The sequence below is a fragment of the Gymnodraco acuticeps genome, unplaced genomic scaffold (assembly GCF_902827175.1).
Source record: "Gymnodraco acuticeps unplaced genomic scaffold, fGymAcu1.1, whole genome shotgun sequence".
NCBI lineage: Eukaryota > Metazoa > Chordata > Actinopteri > Perciformes > Bathydraconidae > Gymnodraco > Gymnodraco acuticeps.
In genome coordinates, this window is record NW_022992313.1 from 1046468 (window position 1) to 1066259 (window position 19792).

At 43.4% G+C, this 19792-nt stretch overlaps 1 protein-coding gene across 3 annotated transcripts in view; it reads right to left on the minus strand.

The window, feature by feature from the left end:
* Window positions 1-4637: 4637 nt before the first annotated feature.
* whrnb (whirlin b) overlaps window positions 4638-19792 on the minus strand; it is a 167500-nt gene continuing 152345 nt past the window's right edge. For all 3 annotated transcript variants that reach the window (XM_034208317.1, XM_034208316.1, XM_034208314.1), the window contains one exon: window positions 4638-5931. In XM_034208317.1, coding sequence (XP_034064208.1) covers window positions 5755-5931 — 177 coding nt within the window. In that variant the 3' untranslated portion in view covers window positions 4638-5754. The remainder of the gene's footprint in view (window positions 5932-19792) is intronic.

A 19792-nucleotide genomic window follows, 5' to 3' on the forward strand; every position in this document is an offset into this window, starting at 1 on the left:
AAATGTGCCTTTTTATTTCATACAGTTCAATTTGGATTGAGACAGGGAAATAATCTAAACCTCACGCGTGGCGTTTCACTGTCAAGGGGAGCGTGTATGTAATTACATTGCAATTACTGACTTGAGCCCCACCACTGTATGGGTTAGCCCTACCATAGATTACCCAACACAAATACTCTGGAGCCGCCATGACAGAGAAGAGCCTGTCAAGTTTAGCTGTACTCAGCATTGAATCAAAACGCACCATAGCTTCTTCATCTTAATACATTTGTGAGGCGTTTTGCTGATCAAGATGGTAATCGCCACATTCAGCTGTTATAGGCATGCCAACTTGATGCTCTGCTCACGGATGAGTCGATGAGAATAATAAACTGTTAAGATGATGACCTTACGTGTGTATAATATTTTTCTTCTTTGTGGGGGTCTGCCCCTAAAAAACAGTTTCAAGTCCTGAGAAAGTCAAATAAGACGGTGTGTAAAACTTCACTGCCCAGCCAAAAGAAAGTAACCACTTTGATTTAACTAGGCCAGTAGGTAAGGGCTTTCCACTGGATAATAACTGCAGCAATGTATATGTTTTAGCTGAATACACGTTTTTTTTTTTTTTAACCCTAACTGATGCAGTTAGTCACTTCTTTAATGTTTGTTCTTTCTGATGTAAAGTCAAGGTTGTAACTGTTTGCAGTAAAGTTGTGGGGCGCTGAACTGTTCCTTTGAATCTTTTGATATATGATAGTAATGACTTGTCTTTCAAATTTGAAGGAGGGTGAGCAAGCATCTTGAGGAACATTCATCATTAACTCCTCCAAAAAATATAGTTTATTTAATAATAACACTGAATATGTGAATCATAACAGTGATTGACAGCTGATAGGAATAATATGATTGTTAATAGTATAACATGCATTCAGACAAACATCGATGAGACAGTTAATTAATGTACTTATTGCAGCAGTCTGCATTGATTTGGTACCCCTGCTGGTCTAAGAGTGAGACAAACTCATTCAGTTATTGTTCAGTTAAAATTCATTAAATGATGTCTGCCACCTTATATATTTATATGTAAGGCTTTACTGATGTGCCACAATAATGTCACCTATGTTATTGAGTTAAAATATCAATATTGTGGCTTTCCAAGTTAAGATTGATTGATATGACTGCGATTAAATCAGCATATACTTCTGCCAGGGGATGCCACCCCTGAAATTCTCTTGCCACCCCATGAATATTTTTCTAGATCAGCCCCTGGTCATTGATCAAATGATAATAAACAAACATTTGCATGAAGCATATTGGTCCACTCATATGTTGATAAGAGTATTACAAACTCGAAAAGTATTCCTGTAATGGCACATTTCCACTGCAGCGGGGTAGCCTCGTTTAAGCGTCCCTAAGCGTCCTCGCTCAGGCCTCGGGCTGCCTCGCTGGCCATCCGAGGCCATGGCGCATTTCCATTACAGTTTAGGACCTGGAGTAGCAACGCAGTGTAGGCGGGGCGATCGGCTTTGTTGTTCCGTCGAGCTCCCGCTGGATTTTATCATCCCCAATGAGATGTAGGAACGTCGTCACCTCCTCGGTCGACCACGGTGTGCTTTTCTTTGACGTTGCCATTTTTGTAGCTCCTCCGTTTACAAAAATGCTGTGTATAAAAATGCTGCACGCTTGCTTCTAGATATATATGCGACGCTAGGTCTAGGGATGATCTCACGCGCAATATTGTGACGATTCTCTCTGACCAATCAGCAGTCGAGAGTGTTGACGTCACTAGTTCAGCCCTGGCCCTGGTCTGATAGAACCACGATTTTATGGGGCCGGAAAAAGAGGGAAAAAGTACCCGCTAGCCGGTGCTACGCTATATGCAAAGGCCACCAAAAACTGGCCTGGCCGCTTGAGGACGATTAAGGACGCTTAAACGGGGCTACCCGCTGCAGTGGAAATGCACCATAAGATACATTTAGAACAGATCAAAAATGTGCGATTAATTTGCGATTAATCGTGATTAACTATGGACATCATGCGATTAAATATTTTAATCGACTGATAGCCCTAATTTTGGACAATGATGCTCAGAGGACGAGAATATATTAGATATGATTCTCCCTATACTCGTTAGTTATATATTTATTGTTGGGTCAACCCATCAGTCTATCATCACTGTTCAGTTTGACAATTTGTTTGCCCCATGTCTTAAATAAATCAATAACCATTACCATTTATAGAATAAAAAACTCCAAATAAATCCTTGACCATCGTATTGTGTCAAATATGCAACCAAACGTTTATGCATTAGTACTAATCACACCTTTTTTATTGTCGTTAGGAAATTAAAACTAATTGGGGAATGTTTGATAATATAATTTTTTGGGGCAATTTCACAAATAAGAGCAGGTGACTTGTTCAGGAGGATATTATTGTGGTAACAGTTGCAGAAGGATATGAGAAGGAGACCAACTAGAGAGGCAGACCGTCAGCCACAGAGAGGTTACATAAACAAAAACTCTCCCCATTTACAGTACAGTAAAACTCTATAAATATATGTGCAGCTTTTTTGTAAGAGATCAATCCTTTTTGAGCAAAACAGTCTCATTACACATTATTCAATAGCACTATATTCTCCCCAACACTTCATCGTTGAATCCAGAGCCTTTAATGTTGCATTGCTCATACATGATATCACTTAACTCCTAACTATCTCACTGAGTGGGATTATGACATTGGATTACAAAAATATAATGTCCATCCATCCATCCATCTTCTTCCGCTTATCCGTGGTCGGGTCGCGGGGGTAGCAGTTCCAGCAGAGAGCCCCAAACTTTCTTTTCCCTGGCGACATCAACCAGCTCTGACTGGGGGATCCCAAGGCGCTCCCAGGCCAGCGAAGAGATATAATCCCTCCACCTGGTCCTAGGTCTACCCCTTGGTCTCTTCCCAGCTGGACGTGCCTGGAACACCTCCCTAGGGAGGCGCCCAGGTGGCATCCTAACTAGGTGCCCGAACCACCTCAACTGGCTCCTTTCGACGCGAAGGAGGAGCGGCTCAACTCCGAGTCCCTCCCTGATGACCGAACTTCTCACCTTATCCCTAAGGGAGACACCAGCCACCCTGCGGAGAAAACCCATCTCGGCCGCTTGTATCCGAGAAAAAATATAATGTAACCATTGTAAATAGAATCTTCTGAAAATACATTTGTGATTTACTTCTACCGGCTCAATTCGGATGAATGGTTTTACCATATACATTTGGAACATATTGCAGGGTGGATGCGGTTATAAATCAAACATATTCCAAAACACTTTTCAGCTCTATTAAACAAATACACACTTTTTATGAGCAGCTCAAATAAAAGTCACATTTCTGACTGTTGTGTTCATCAGCTGCAGGCGTTCATTTGGGTGTCCTTAGTTACAAATGTATCATGGAATAAATGAACTTTTGCTTGAAATTGTAGTGTACGAGCTATCCTGAGTGTTGGTCCAAAAACACAAGATTATTTATTTCCCATAACGCTAGCGATAGCATCTTTTAGTTGGAAGCAATTATTTTCCATGTAATCTTCACCTATGCAGTTTATAACACCGTTTTGTAGTCATGGATGTGAGGTCTCCAATTCCACACTGAGATAACCCTGATGACATCACTATGACAGCAGGGTTATCTTTAGAATATGTTTTTGGGACAGCACTAAACGATTTCTATTTCAAAAGGTCAATTATTATTTTTTCAATTCCGTCAGTTTCATTTTTCAGCACTGGAGGTCGGCTATTGTGAACAAAACAGGCCAACATCGCCCCCTCAGGCAGACAGTGGGACAGCGGCCTGATGCACTGCCACGTCAGGGTCATTTTTATGACTGTATTTCATCTTTTTACCAGAACTGCTCGGACAGAGGATTTTACGGCTTTATGAGTTGGTCATGCTTTCTGTACAAAGCAGAAAAAGCACCTGACATTATGCTCTGTTCCTCATGAGGCGCTATCACACCAAGTACTTTTCCCTGGAATAGTTCCCGGAACTTAGTTCCCCTGGAAATCTTCAGTTCCGGAACTATCTAGCAGATCGCGTTCACACCGGAATAAGTTCCCTGAGGGAAGATTACGCAAATGAAGCCGTTGATGTCACTTCTTCTTCTTCTGCTTTGGGTTTACTGGCAGGCCGCAACCAACTTCACGGCGTATACTGCCGCCCAAAGTCCCCGGCCGGAAGTCCCCGCAGTTGGGGACTGGCTTCAGTAGAAGCTGCTGGGACTCCCAGCAGCTTCTACTGAAGCCTTCCGAGTAAATCGCCAGAAGCGCCGACACCTCCTCATCACTCCACCATGCTTTCTTTTGTGTTGCCATAAGTTAGTCTCTCTCTGTTGGTGTGCTGGGCTAATGCTAATAATAAATAAATAAATAAATATAATAATAATAACAATAATAATAATAATAAATAAATAATAATGCTAATGCAAGCAAATAAAATGGCGGCTTCACAACTTTTCTGCGTTTTACGGGGCGTGGTTTGCAATTCGCCCAGCCAATCAGAAATAGGAAACTTTTCCTCCCCAGGAAAGTACCACCTCTCTAGCAGGGACTGAAAAGGGGTTAAAAGGTTCCCGAGAACTAAGTTCTAGTTCCAGATCTTGTTGGTGTGAACGCAAAATCCCAGGAACTATCGGAACTATTCCTGGGTAAAGTACTCCGGTGTGAACGCGCCTATGGTGTGTGTATACACCTAAGTGATTCTGATAGAAGACCCAGGCTGAGTTTGCTGTACAGTGCTTTAGCAGAGTCTCAGTCCCCATCCCCATCATTCACATGTGACCTTCATTGACCTCCACTGTGTAGGTGGATGTGGTTTCATTTAAAACATGGAACATCCTGCACTGCAAGCTATTTGTAGTATACATAACATACATTAGGAGTAATGTAGTATAGAATATTGGGAAATATGAAATTATCTTCTATCGTAAACTATTTTATATTATAAAAAGTTGTATAGAGTATGTTCATTCTACACTATATACAAACTAACATACCATTGAGCATTAGCATCCACCTTATTTGGAGATAAAACACCCCTGCAATGTCAGTACTACAGCAACTGTTGTCCAGTGGAAGGATGTTTGGTCGTTGGTTTTGGTGTGCTCCCTTCTGGTTGTACCTCCAAATAAAGTAGTGCTTTTCTGACTTTTCTGTTTACTTTCAACATGTTCAACATGTCTGGCAGAGTTTGTTTCTGTTCAAAGGTCATAGTATTCATTGTGGGAGTTTCAGTATAGCAGTAGAGTTTAGTGACATTGATGTGTTTTAAAGTATGTGTACTTTGTGAGTACAAATGTTATTGTTGCTAATAGAAATGAAAAAGATAACTATGTCAGCCAGAGCAGCTCAGCCTCCCCATATACAATAATATAATATAATATATAATATCATATAATATAATATCACAAAACATTATATAAAATAACATATAATAACTGCATGATATAATAACTGTTTTCAATATTAGTTGAACCACACTATCAAGTCTAATTCAGTCCTTCTGGTGAAACAAACAATACAACTTAGTGTTTGAAAACGATGACTTATGACATATGACTATTCGCCAATATTAATGTAATATCATTTTCCATAATGAAATTGTGCAAATTGCTGTAGCGTGCAATAAACTAAAAGCTTTCCACAAAACCTTTTCCCTGAAATAAAACTGATAACATCATGTTGAAACTCAAAGCAGTAAAACGGTGTCTTTCTAAAGTGCAAAGTCCTCATACTAGAGTCCTGGATCCACTACCAGGACGTCGATGTGGTCCTTCTCTTTGGTCTTGAAGGCCTCAGTGATGATCTGAGCAGCATCTTTGTGCTCCCGCCCTCTCAGGGACACGCCGTCCACCTCCAGGATGACCTGACCCTCCTTCAGCTGTGCACAGTTATCAGCTGAGCCTCCTTTCTGTTAACAGAGATATTAAGGGGAGGGGGGGGGGGGGGGGAACAATCATTTGATATAATTACATCAATATCTGCAAACACAGAGTGTTTTTGTTGATGTTATACTAACTTGTAGCGACTATCAAATAAAAAAGGATTTAGCTGCTGGATAATGAAGGGAGATCTGTCTGACCAGCTGTATTCATACTGAACAGATATAGTCTGGAGTTGCATATCCACAGAGGTGGGAGTAAGTTCTACATGTGCAAGTCATGAGCAAGTCTCAAGTCTTGACCTACAAGTATCAAGCAAGTTCCAAGTCACTGTGGTGAGAGTCAAGCAAGTCAAGTCAAGTCATACGAAATTCTGATGAATAAACCCAGTTTAAATCAGTTAAAAGACAGTGGTTATGAAAATGGATTCAACCCACACTATGATCTTCATTACATACACAGTTAATCATTTGAAATCTAATTTAGACCGATGACAATCATATTAGATTAATTTTAACCCTAGAACTGCAGACGATAAAGCTAGGACTCAAAAAGTCTGTTCAAACAAGCAGAATTCCAGGTAAGAAAATCATATATTTGCCATTACACATATTTAATTTAAAGGTGGGGTAGGTAAGTTTGAGAAACCGGCTCGAGATACACTTGTTATATTCCATGGAATGCTCTTAACATCCAGATAGCAATGAATATCTGAAGTGCTTTGACAAAAAATCCATAAAAAAATGTCATCTGTGGAAGCTGTAGTACTGTAAAAAGCACGACCAATCATCTGAGCCGGCCCGGCTAAAGTAACTGGTCACAAGGACAAATAGTGAAGAAGCTTAATATTTAAAAGAAAAGGTTTAAAAAAAGGTATAAACAACAACATGTATAGCCTCAATGTCCTGAAATAGCTGAATAATGTAATAGTTGAATGGTTTCTGCAGCTGAAAGTAGGCTGAAGGAGTTAGATACATATTAAATGTAAGTAGTAGTGAATGAATGTTTATTAAGAAGAGAAAATAAAGTAAAAACGCTTTGAAAAGCAGCAGAATATTTTAACTGCAAACTTTTGAACTGAAACCATACGTCACCAATAATGTATCAAATATGTGGAACATGTTGAAAGTTTTTGTCACTTCATGCCCTTAAGAGGCATTTTGTTTAATTGTTTTGCTTAATTTAATTAAATTGTTCAACATAGGAGAGGTTTTCCTACGTTTTTCATGAAAAATGATGTCCAAGGAGTGTAGGGTTTGGGAGTTATGGCAGGTTTAAATCTTTTTATTGGGCGAATTTCAAGCTTTCCTCCACTCTGTTTTGAGATCACGCACTCTAGCTGCGCAATACACACTAATGTTAAAATCTGAAGAAGGCCTCTTTACCAAGCTACAAACTAAGTTATAAGTAATAAGTATGTCGAATACTAGACTGTGTGTGGCTTCGCCAGTCACACAGAAATATAAAAACATACAGATTGAATATTTATTTTTGGGTATTTAGGACTAATGACGTCATCCATCAATCAAATTTATCTTGCAAATCACATATTCCAGAAGTTCCTCTCCACAGAGGCTGAAGTTGTTTTCAGGCCAGGTGAGATAATAATCCTTCCAGTGAGTTCTGGGTAATGAGTGAACGTGCCAAATGTATCAAAGGGACGCACTGGCATGCAATCGGCACAAAAAACCCTATCAATTACAAATACACTCAGGGAATTCAGAGCCATGGATTTCCTATTGTTTGTTTATTGTGGTAAACAAATAATAATAAAAAAAGCCAAGTTAAGGTGAACCTTGGCAGCTGCCCTTCACAATCCATCCATCACAACTAATGATGTAATAAATAATAGTTGAGGACCTTTTATATCCTGCTTCTTTACACATAATCTCTCCAGTACAGGTTAGCTCTGAGTGTTAGCGATGCTTGCTAATGTAAACAGACAATATTACTTCCAAAACACGTTGCGTATTGTTTATGATAGGGGACGATAGGTTGGGACGTGGGTCTGTATTAGCAAGTCTAAGGTATTTCAGTTAAAAAAGCCAGCAAGATATATGTATGAAGTCCTGCAGTCAGAAGTACAAATCAGGGAGGGCAGCTAGGTAAGGTTTCTATGGGTTCCCGCTCATTGATGGGGAATGAGAGGGCAATTGGACTGGCAAGAAGGGGAGGATAGAAATGCAAATATGTATAAGTAAGGCAGAGGTTAAATGTGAAATCTAGAAGAAAGATAGGAGGGACAGAGAGGGGAAAGGGAGGCATCTACATCACATTCAAACGAGTGTCAAAGTTATGAGGGTATGTAGTGGATATAGGAGACAAGAAACAGTGTTGACTAGATTGAAAACATTAGAACTGATAGGAAAACATCAGACCAGTTTTTGTGAGGAATGTCAGGAGGAGGAATCAGTAGGACATGTAGTACTGAGATGTAGGAAATATGTCACACAGAGAGAGATATTGAGGAATCATTTGAAGGAGTTAGGCATAAAGGATCTCAATTTAAAAGGAGGACTGAGCGAGGGAGCGCAGGGTAAGGCCCAGACACACCAAGCTGACACCAAAGAACACGTCCTGACGGAACACAACTGTTGTTCACGTCTCCTGCGTCTTGGCCAACAGTCGCACTGGAACACACCGCAAAGACTTCAGCCGATGGCCAAGCAGCACGTACGAATGCGCATGCGTGAGTGGCAATAACTCTCCTTACCAGCAGGCGGCGGTAGTGTGTATTCGTCATTCAAAAGAGGCAACAACCGGAAGACAGACTGCGTGATACAAACTTCAACTCTCTGAAGCAGAAATAAACTATTTAAGCGCTGTGGCTGGCAATCTTAAAGTACTGCTGCTACCACATTCCATGCATCAGTAATTATAATCCAAGATTATATTAATATACAACATCATAACACTGACTGAAATGATGTATCATCTGTATCTTCTGACTTTTATTGTAGTATAGCTAATTGTATCCTCATTCTAATGTTGTGATATCTAATGGCTGTAGTATGGGACGAAATAAAGTTTTGTATTTTGCAGTAGCGGTAAAAAGTGGTTTATTATCAAATGTAGAACTGTACAATGTAAACAATCGACTAAAATACAATAAGATAAAAATAGTATGTAATAGGCCTACAATGAAAAAAAATCACATCGTCCAGGGTCATGTCCGTTAAATACTTGAAGAAGCTATTGTCCACCTCATGCAGGCAACTGAGTTGGTGTTCGGTTTCTTCATTCCAGATCGCCATGATGTAAAATACATTCTTGCGTCCAGGTGAGATGAAAATGAAAAATAATAGCCGTCTGTGTGTGCCTTCTTCACTTCCGCTTCGCTTCTCATGCACTGAGTCGCTAAGCTGAACAGCCAATCAGAGTGATTTATTTTGCCGACAGGCACGGCCGAAAAGACACGACGGTGCGGGACACACCAATCTGAGTAGGGCGACAGGACGCTCATCGACGGCCAGACATCTATCTATCGACAGCCGAAATTGGCTTGGTGTGTCAGGGCCTTTCGGGCACTGCTATATTACTTAAGGAGTACGGGGGTTTTCAAAGGATCGGAGGTGTTATTTATTTATGTTATTATCATTGTGAAGGGATTTAGATTGTAAACCAATGTGTATTGTCTGATCCACTCCGGAACAGAAAGGTGGCGGTAATGTACCATTATGCTGGATGCCAACCGCCGTAAAACTCCAAGAAGAAGAGGAAGAAGAAGAGAGCTGCCATTAGAGCCGCTACACGAGCAGCAACAGGTTTCTCCTATTTTAGAGGTATATTATTTAAATGCTCCCCTGCATAGCGGGTGTCAGGGATGAGCGAAGCAGGCAGGACCCAAACGCAGATTTCTCAGAAAAAACACCTTTATTTCAAGGCTATAAAGAAACAAAACAGAACTCTTCCCTGTGAACACAGTCCAACAACAACAAGGAACTAACAAAGACTAACAGAAAACACAGAACCTAAATGCACACCTGACTAATCAAACAAACAAGAGACAGAAACAGGCAAAACCGGAGGTGAACATTTAAAAAAAAAAAAACAGGAAACCAAAGACAGAAAAAGACAAGACAAAACACAACACAGACAGATCGTAACAGTACCCCCCCCCCCCCCCCCTCAAGGGACGGATCCCAGACGTCCCAAAAAAACTGGAGAGGGGACTCGAGAGGGGACTCGAGAATTGACTAGAGGAGGGACTTGAGAAGGGAATTGAGTAGGGACTAGAGATGGGACTAAAGGGACTAGAGAAGGGACTTGGGAAGGGACTAGAGGAGGGACTCGGGAAGGGACCAGAGGAGGGACTTGAGAAGGGACTAGAGATGGAACTCGAGAGGTGACTCGAGAGGGGACTCGAGAGGGAATTTGAGAGGACACTCGAGAGGAGACTCGAGAGTTGATCAGGGAGGGAAAACAGAACCAACAGGCAAAACAGGAGGTGAACACTTTTACAAAATAAAACAGGAAACCAAAGACAGAAAAAGACAAGACAAAACACAACACAGACAGATCGTAACAGCGGGGCCTGTTACAGTTAAAAATAAAGAGGATTCCTCCACAACCACCCAGTTAATAAATATTTCCTTTTTTGAGATGTTTTTCTCTGTGCTGTAAACATGTTTGGTGCATAGCCACTACATCCATCAAGAAGGTGGGATTTTTCAGGGTGGGATTGTAAAACACACCTCAATGGTCAGAGAAACTAAATCAAAGGGCATGCGGAAAAAAAGTCAACCAACCAACAGTTGTCTGATTAGACCTTAAAACAGCTTATTGATCTGTTCCACATGACCTTAATTCAAGAAGGACTGAACCACTATTACAGATCATTAGCTATTACAGACATGATCACCAGCTTCTGTTCCTAGGAGGTTTCAAACTCAGCACATGTCACAACCAACTGGAAGGACCTTCAGAAGTCTGACTTGACGTACCATTTAGCCCATATTGCTTTTCAAAGGTAGAAACGTCGGGTTACGTATTGTAACCCTTGTTATATTAGCACAGGCTCCGCCCTCTACTGGACTCTATGGGTACTACCTTATCATGCAAGCATTCACCTACTGAGATTTCTATGGACGTAGCCGGCCCCGGGGCGGGCCTACCTGAATGCGTGCGCATCTCACTTCCGTATAAAAGGAGGCCTCGCCTCCTGACCATCATCCTACACCACTCTTCAGCGAGCGGTATAGGACAGACAGTGCCTCCAAGGTAGAGGGCTCCGCCTGTTTTAATATAACAAGGGTTACAATACATAACCCGACGTTATATCTCTCACAGGCTCCGCCCTCTACTGGACTCTATGGGTACAGTGGGCGGAGCCCCGATGTATGCACGCACTGTCGTCCAGCACACCGTTCCACCTCACTGTCCCTGACCGGCTTTAGCAGCCACTGCGCCTCACTCACCTCTCCCTCGGTTGTAACCGTGGAGAAGTCTGGGCTGCGGCCGATAGAGCACACCCTGACGCGCTTGCCTCGCGAAAAAACGTGTGCTCGAAAAAAACAGTGCTGAGGGCTCCCCTGCGTCCACCTATAGGCAGACAGGGAAAAACCCCCAGCCCTGTATGGGTTCACTATGCACTCTCCCTCCTGAGTCCCTAAAGAGCACGGGGAGAATGCAAGTGCCCCCTATGTCACCTTGCGATATTTAACTGAAAATACTAGGGAAATGTTTACTCAGAATTTCTCTTCCACACTTGCCCCTGCCAACATCTCAGTAAATGAGCTAGTAGATCATTTTAATTAAAAAATTAAAAATGTTATAGATGCCATTGCTCCAACTAGGTTAAAGGAAGTGTCTGGCAAGAAAATATCTCCATGGAGAAAGGCCATGACCGTGAAAACAGAAAAAAGAGAATGTCGAAAAGCTGAACGCAGGTGGCGAAAAACAAATCTCCAGGTTCACTTTGAAATCTATAAAGAGAGACTTGGCCTTTATAATTTGGAATTGAAAAACGCACGACAATCTTTCTTCTCTGACATCATTACCAAAAACAACGCACGTGCCTTGTTTGCTACCGTCGACAGACTAACTAACCCCCCAGTGTCAGTAGCCTCTGAATTTCTATCCACCAGGGCGTGCAATGATTTTGCCTCCTTTTTCACTGACAAAATTCAGAAAATCAGACAAGCAGTCAGTGCCTCTGCATCAGGAACAGCAAATGTGTTGTCCCTATCTCCACTTAACATCAATTCAGACATCATGACACAATTCCATCAGATTAATGATAAAAACCTAGAGGACAATATTCAACTTCTGAAATCCTCCTCTTGCTGCCTTGATATTATTCCAACAGGATTTTTCAAAGATGTTTTGCCTTGCATGGCCTCAGATCTACTTCATATAGTAAACAAATCTCTTCACTCAGGTATTTTTCCACAGGCCCTGAAAACTGCAGTCATTAAACCGCTCTTAAAAAAGAATAATCTAGATGCTTCAGTAATGAACAATTACAGGCCCATATCAAACCTGCCATTTCTAGGTAAAATCATTGAAAAAGTTGTTTTTCAACAGTTGAGTAATTTCTTGCATTTAAATAGCTGTTTCGATGTGTTCCAGTCAGGCTTTCGTCCAAACCACAGCACTGAGACTGCTCTTGTAAAGGTCTTTAATGACATCCACTTAAATACAGACAGTGGCAGAACTTCAGTGTTAGTATTATTAGATCTCAGTGCTGCGTTTGACACTGTTGACCACAACATATTACTAGACCGACTGGAAAACTGGGTGGGACTTTCGGAAACAGTTCTGAATTGGTTTGAATCCTACTTAAAGGACAGAAACAACTTTGTTTCTATAGGTAAATACACATCTGAGTTGACAAATATGACATGTGGGGTTCCTCAAGGCTCCATCTTGGGGCCTCTTCTCTTTAACATCTACATGCTACCACTGGCTCAGATAATGAAAAACAACAAAATAAGTTACCATAGCTATGCAGATGACACACACATTTACGTAACAATTTCACCAGGAGACTATGCTCCAATTCAAACACTGAGTAAGTGCATTGAACAAATCAATGACTGGATGTGTCAGAACTTTCTCCAATTAAACAAAGATAAAACTGAGGTAATGGTTTTTGGAGCCAAGTCAGAACGTATAAAAGTTAGCACTGAGCTTCAGTGTGCAATGTTCAAAACAACAGATAAAGCCATAAATCTAGGTGTAGTCATGGACTCTGACCTGAGTTTCAACAGTCACATTAAAACTGTTACTAAATCAGCCTACTATCACCTAAAGAATATATCTAGGATTAAAAGACTAATGTCACAGCAGGATTTGGAAAAACTTGTCCATGCTTTTATCTTCAGTAGACTCGACTACTGCAATGGTGTCTTCACAGGTCTCACTAAAAAATCTATTAGAAAGCTGCAGCTAATTCAGAACGCTGCTGCTCGAGTCCTCACTAACACTAAGAAAGTGGATCACATCACTCCAGTTCTGAAGTCTTTACACTGGCTTCCTGTGTGTCAAAGAATAGATTTCAAAATACTGCTGCTGGTTTATAAAGCACTGAATGGTTTAGGCCCAAAATACATTTCTGACCTCCTGCTAAATTATGAACCATCCAGATCTCTCAGGTCTTCAGAGACTGGTCAGCTATCTGTCCCCAGAGTCAGAACTAAACATGGTAAAGCAGCGTTCAGTTATTATGCTCCAAATATCTGGAACAAACTCCCAGAAACCTGCAGGTCCGCTACAACTCTGACTACTTTTAAATCCAGGCTGAAGACTTTTCTTTTTGTCGCTGCTTTTAATTGAACTATTCATATCTTAGACTGCACTGTAACTTTTATCCATGTACTTTTTTTTCTTTTAATATTTAATTGACTGCACTGTAACTTTTATCCATGTATTTTTTCTTTTAATGTTTATTTTATTAGCTTTTCTTTTTAATGACTGATTTTAAATGCCATTTTCTTAATCTCTTTCATTTTTTGTAAAGCACTTTGAATTGCCTGGTGTTGAAAAGTGCTATATAAATAAACTTGCCTTGCCTTGCCTTGCCTATGTCCCCACACTCAAACACTGACCCCGTGCAGAGTGTGTAGGGACTATAGTATGGAGGGCTCTCCCCCTCCTGCCCCCAGGGGAGCCCTCCAGCCCTGAAAAGGGCCCAGAGCACCCCACGTCCCCTGCGACCCTCCAGGGGGCCGGAGAAACGTAAGGGCATTTTACGCCCGGGTAGAGGGTCAGATGCCCACTGACCAACAGCCCCCCCCCTCCTCACCAGTCCTGTGTTGCCCCAGCAAGCACAGACGTTGAGAAAGAGCCAGACATATCCAAGAGATAACACTTTATGAAGGGGCCTGGCGTTGACCAAGACGCCGCCGTGCATATATCCTCTACACTCGCACCGTTGAATAAGGCTGTTGATGCAGCCACAACTCGTGTGGAGTGCGCACGGACCCCCGTGGGACAGGCTCTCCCTGCCTGCTCGTAGGCGTGTGCAATGCCTTCGCAAAGCCAGCCTGCCAGGCGTTTCTTGGACAGAGCTTTTCCAGTCACCCCGCCCCCGAAGCACACAAACAGCTGTTCAGTGCGTCTCAGGGTAGCTGTGCGCTCTACATAACATGCTAACGTGCGCACCGGGCAGAGGAGGTGTAATTTAGCTTCCCTGGCCCCACCATGGGGTGGAAAACTAAATCCCTCCAACTGAATAACCCTCGACCTGAACGAACTCCTTAGGTTCTTGGGCACAAAGGAGGGGTTCGGTTTGAGTGTCGCGCCGCTCCGGTCACCCCGAATCAGTAAACAGCTCGGGTGCACCGACAGAGCGGTTAACTCGGACACTCTTTTGGCTGACGTTAAGGCAAGTAGCAATGCTGTCTTCCACAATAGTGCTTTCAGGGAGGAGAGCTCCAAAGGCTCAAATGGTTCTGTGACCAAAGCCTCGAGCACCAGCGGCAGGTCCCACTGTGGGGTGGAGACGCGCACTACTGGGCGCAGCCTCCTGACCCCCTGTAAAAACCGCAACATCAGTGGATGAGAAAAGGCTGACCTGCCGTTGAATCCCTCATAACAGGACGAGATGGCTGCTGTATACACTTTTATAGTAGAATGAGCAAGTCCTCTGTCCACCAATAACTGTAAGAAGGACAAAATAGAGGCTAACTCACAAAATAGGGGCTCTATTTTCCGCTCCTCACACCATCGCTGGAATCCCAGCCACTTTGGCCTGTAACAGGCTGTGGTGGATCCCGCTCTAGCTGCCTGGATAGACTGAATAACACTATCAGACAATCCACCCTGTCTCAGCCTGTCCGTCTCAGGAGCCAAGCCTGGAGAGGACGGCCCAGAGTGGGTAACGCCCCGATTGCACCTGCCTCTTGAGACATCGCCCCCCAGAACTGGGGAATCGCCCAGGGCTGGCCCACCTTCATCTGTGTCATCTCTGAGTACCACGGCGCCCCGACGCGATCCGGTGCTACCAGGATGACTGCCAAACGTTCTCGCCTCACTCTCCCCAGGAGAAGGAGAATGAGACGCAACGGTGGAAAGGCGTAGAGCAGCTTCCTTGGCCATGGCTCGTGTGCAAACGCGTCTACCCCCAAAGGCGGGTCGTCGCTCAGGGCCATGGAAAACCACAGGATACAGTGGCTGTTGCGCCGGCTGGCGAACAGATCCACTTCCGCTCTCCCGAACTGGGCCCAGATCTGCTTCACCACTTCTGGGTGAAGCACCCACTCGCCTGGCAGGGGGCCGCCCCTCGACATGAGGTCGGCTCCCCTGTTCTCCAGTCCCGGGATATGGAGGGCTCTCAGAGATAACACCACCTCTGATGCCCATAACCACAGCCTCTCTGCTGTGGCCAACAAGGCGGCGGAGCGGACTCCGCCCTGCCTGTTGATATAAGCCACTGTGGTGCTGTTGTCGCTCCTGACCAATACATCTCCCTTGAATTAGGGGCATGAAATGCTGGAGGACTAACACTACCGCCCGTAGCTCTAGGAGGTTGCTGTGTCGTGTTTCCGTTAGAGACCAGCGCCCACCTATAGCCCTCTTCAGGCAGGTCCCTCCCCATCCTGTTCTGGATGCGTCCGTGAACACTGTGATGTAGGAGGTTACCCGCCCCAGTGGAGACCCCCTCCGGAGGCGCCCGGGAGACCCCAGAACCGGAGGTTGCCCTCCACTGAGGGGGGGATGGTCACCAGCCGCCGTTTGTGCCTCTTGGGATCCAAACGCAAGCTGGAGAACCACCTCTGCAGGGGGCGCATATGCAGTAACCCCAACGGGACTACAACGTGAGCAGCCGCCATGAGACTCAAAGTCTGCATGACAGTTAAAGCTGTCACTGTCGCCCCCTGTCGCAGCCTGTGAACCGCCCGGAGAAGGGACGCACGTCTGCTCTCTGACAGGGTGGCGCGTAGCGCCCCTGCATCGAGCACCACACCCAAATACAACGCCTGTTAGTGAGGTATGGGGGTGCTCTTTTTCCAGTTGATTGCAAAGCCTAATTTGGTTAGGTGTGTGATCAACTGTGCTGTGCAAAACATTGCCTGTTCCCGGGACCCAGCCATGACTATGAGGTCGTCTATGTAAAATAAAACTCTCATGCCATGGGCGCGCAGCGGTTGAAGCGCTGTGGCCACACATTTGCTGAATGTGCGTGGGGATAGGGAGTAGCCGAACGGGAGTCTGTTGTACTCGTAGGCCTTGAAAGGCAAAACGCAGATACTTCCTGTGCTCTGGCACAATTTCCACATGAAAGTATGCGTCTTTCAGGTCGATGGTGGTCAACCAATCGCCCGGTTGCCAGTGGCGGAGCTGGGGGGTGGCTGGGAGTGGCCGTGGCCACCCCCAGCTGAATCCTGGCCACCCTATTGGCCACCCCAAACACCCTCACCACGGGGGCCCAAACTATTTTAGAACATTAAGAACAAAATGTTTAAGTAACCTTTCATCATTCATCAATAATTAACATAAATATAACGTTATATTGATAATGTACTCACTAAACTTACAATTCATTTAACTTAATTTCTTCCAAAAGTTAATTATCCAAAGCCTCTGTACACCCCCTTCTATTTACAAGTAATGGTTTGGTCCCGCCTCCGCCTCCAAACGGCACTTTCTAGCAGAGAGTGAGAGCATGTGAGCAGCAAGCCTCCAGGAAGTGCGCCGGACTCAGATGAAAATATTCGTGGTGGCCAAACGGCGGTACTGCACATCCGTTTGGTTGCCAGGCCCGGAAACACTTTTTCCCATTGACTTACATGGGGAAAGAGTGGTCTGTAACTCGTTGGATAATTTTTTTTAAACTAAATAAACTACCCAGTATGAACGTTTGTATAGCCCTTATTAAAAACATTCGTTCCTCAAGTTGTAAAAATGTGCTAATAACGTTATTCTGAGAGTTATTTCCCTCGGCATTATGAACGCGCATCTAACCCACGGGACCGCGCCGCCCGGCACGTTCAAGTTACGTGTTCAGTACTACATGAGTTTATCTTTACCCATGGATGCACAATAATCTTACTGCCATCCCACGGAGCTGTAATAATGGATATATATTGCACATGTTTGCTGTAATTCATCATTTGTAAAATAGTATATTACATGGGCTGTATGATTAAATCTTGTACCGTAAATGTTGTATTGAATAAAGTTAATATTACCGACGTTAGATTAACGTCCCTGTAGTTTATTATTGCACTAAGAAGCGTATTGCACTGTGTGTGTATATATACAGTGCAATAATTATTTCATGCTAAATGAAGCTCTGTTGGATATCACTAGATCCTGTTACAACGTAATATAAGTACATAACAATTGATGTGTACATTAGCATCATTACTAGCTAGCCGCTTGCTGCTAACTGCCGCCTCGTTAATATCAAATCCATGATAACAACAATCCATTACCATGCTGTCATGAACGCGCGGTGCTGTTACGTGTACGCAAATTGACATGCTTGATATGAACGAGCATTTTGGTTAAAGTTGCACATGCGCTATGAGCGCACATACGGGTACTTCTCAGGCATGCCGGGTAATCTGTGACGTTTCACTCTCTCAAAAATTGGGCCATTTTATCATCATGCGCTAATGAGCGACTCTCATAGGAGTGAATGAGGCCCCGCCTCCCACGCTGTATCCAGTTCTTATTATACATCCATGAGCTAGACCCTTCTCGCCTTTTGGGCGGCGTGGTTAAAGTTGCGCATGCGCTATGCGCGCACATACGGGTACTTCTCAGGCATGCCGGGTAATCTGTGACGTTTCGCTCTCTCAAAAGTTGGGCCATTTTGTCATCATGCGCTAATGAGCAACTCTCATAGGAATGAATGAGGCCCCGCCTCCCACGCTGTATCCAGTTCTTATTATACATCCATGGTGAGCAGGGATGCTAGTACTTACGTGTGTGCCATTGTGACAGACAAGAATAGTCAATCCTGAGAGATAGATGTATCCTATTGTATGGGCTGATAGTGCGTTAATCTGTTGGTAATGCCTTGGGGTTCCAGTGGGAGGGATCACTGCGCTCTTCCTCTCTCGATTCAGACGAGTGAAGGCGGGAGCTGCGTGATTGTATGTCTTCACTTCTCTCACTCACTATTTCCCTTTTTTAAGGTACAGTATACAAAGCACTATAAATCTATCAACCCATGTTATATATAATCCGTATTACATCACCGTGGTTCGTTGTGAGAGGAAAGTGTGTATTTTGCACTTTGTTGTATTGTTTGAAGGTTCTTGCTAATTCTGGCTAACTTTGTGGTCATTGAAGCTAGCTGCTGTATACCTTGTGGTGCCGCTGAATCTGGCCGTTTGTCATGTTGTTAGCAGCTAAGCTAGGCACTGTTGCATTCACATGTCCATACATATGTTGTTTTACCACTGTTAAAGAGATAAAGATAAAGGAGAATTTAGTCATAATTATTGGTCCTGAAATTTGAGTGTATTCATTGTAGGGCTGAACGATATACCGTGTTATGGCGATAACCGCGGTATGCGCATGCGCGGTATTCACACCGCAGGGACGTGCGGTTTTATTCATTTAAAAAAAAAAAAATGCTAACGCACTTTAGCACAGAATTCAAAATAAAGATACCCTTATTACTTATCGAAACTCCACATACAATATATCCGATTAAAGCTGAGACTCCACAGATTATCTAAGTATAGTCACTCTCACTCCTTATTTGTTCATGTGTTGGTGTGTGTAGAACTTCCCTTGATATTTGACCTTTTTAGACAGATTTAGCACAAAAAAAAACCTCTTTTGGGGCCATTTGGGTGGATTTTCCATATCTCTGGCCCACCTTGCTGGATTTTGACATGTGACATCTCTTTCTGACCGTCAGAGCCAATGGAATCGAGGGGAAATCACACAGTCCTTATTTGGTAATGTGTGTGTGAGAGACTTCCGCATAGCCAAGACCGGAAGCAGCAGCCACTATGGTGGCTACCATTAGCAGCTAACTTTTGCTCTGCGATATTTACATAAAAATGGAATTATGGATTATAAATTAAATCATTTTTTTATACAGAGACGTTAAAAACCTATGGATTAACCGATTCAGCCGCGTTTTTTCTTTCTCGTTTTAATGCCATTGAACACGTCTTTTGATCAGATTGACAGCTACGGTGAGACATCTCCCCTCGAAGCTACGTAAAGGTACGTGTTGTGATGTCTGTGTTTGCTTCCCCTGTCCGAGTTCAGATCACTCAGTGATGATACTATATACCTAAATAATCTGTGGAACCTCAGCTTTAATCGGATATCTTGTAAGTGCAGCTACGATAAGTAATAATAAGGGTACTTTTATCTTGAGTTCTGTGCCAAAGTGCGTTAGCATTTTTCGCTCAGGGGTAGGGATGGGTATCGTTTGAAATGTATCGATTCCGATTTCGATTCCGGTTCTGCTTATCG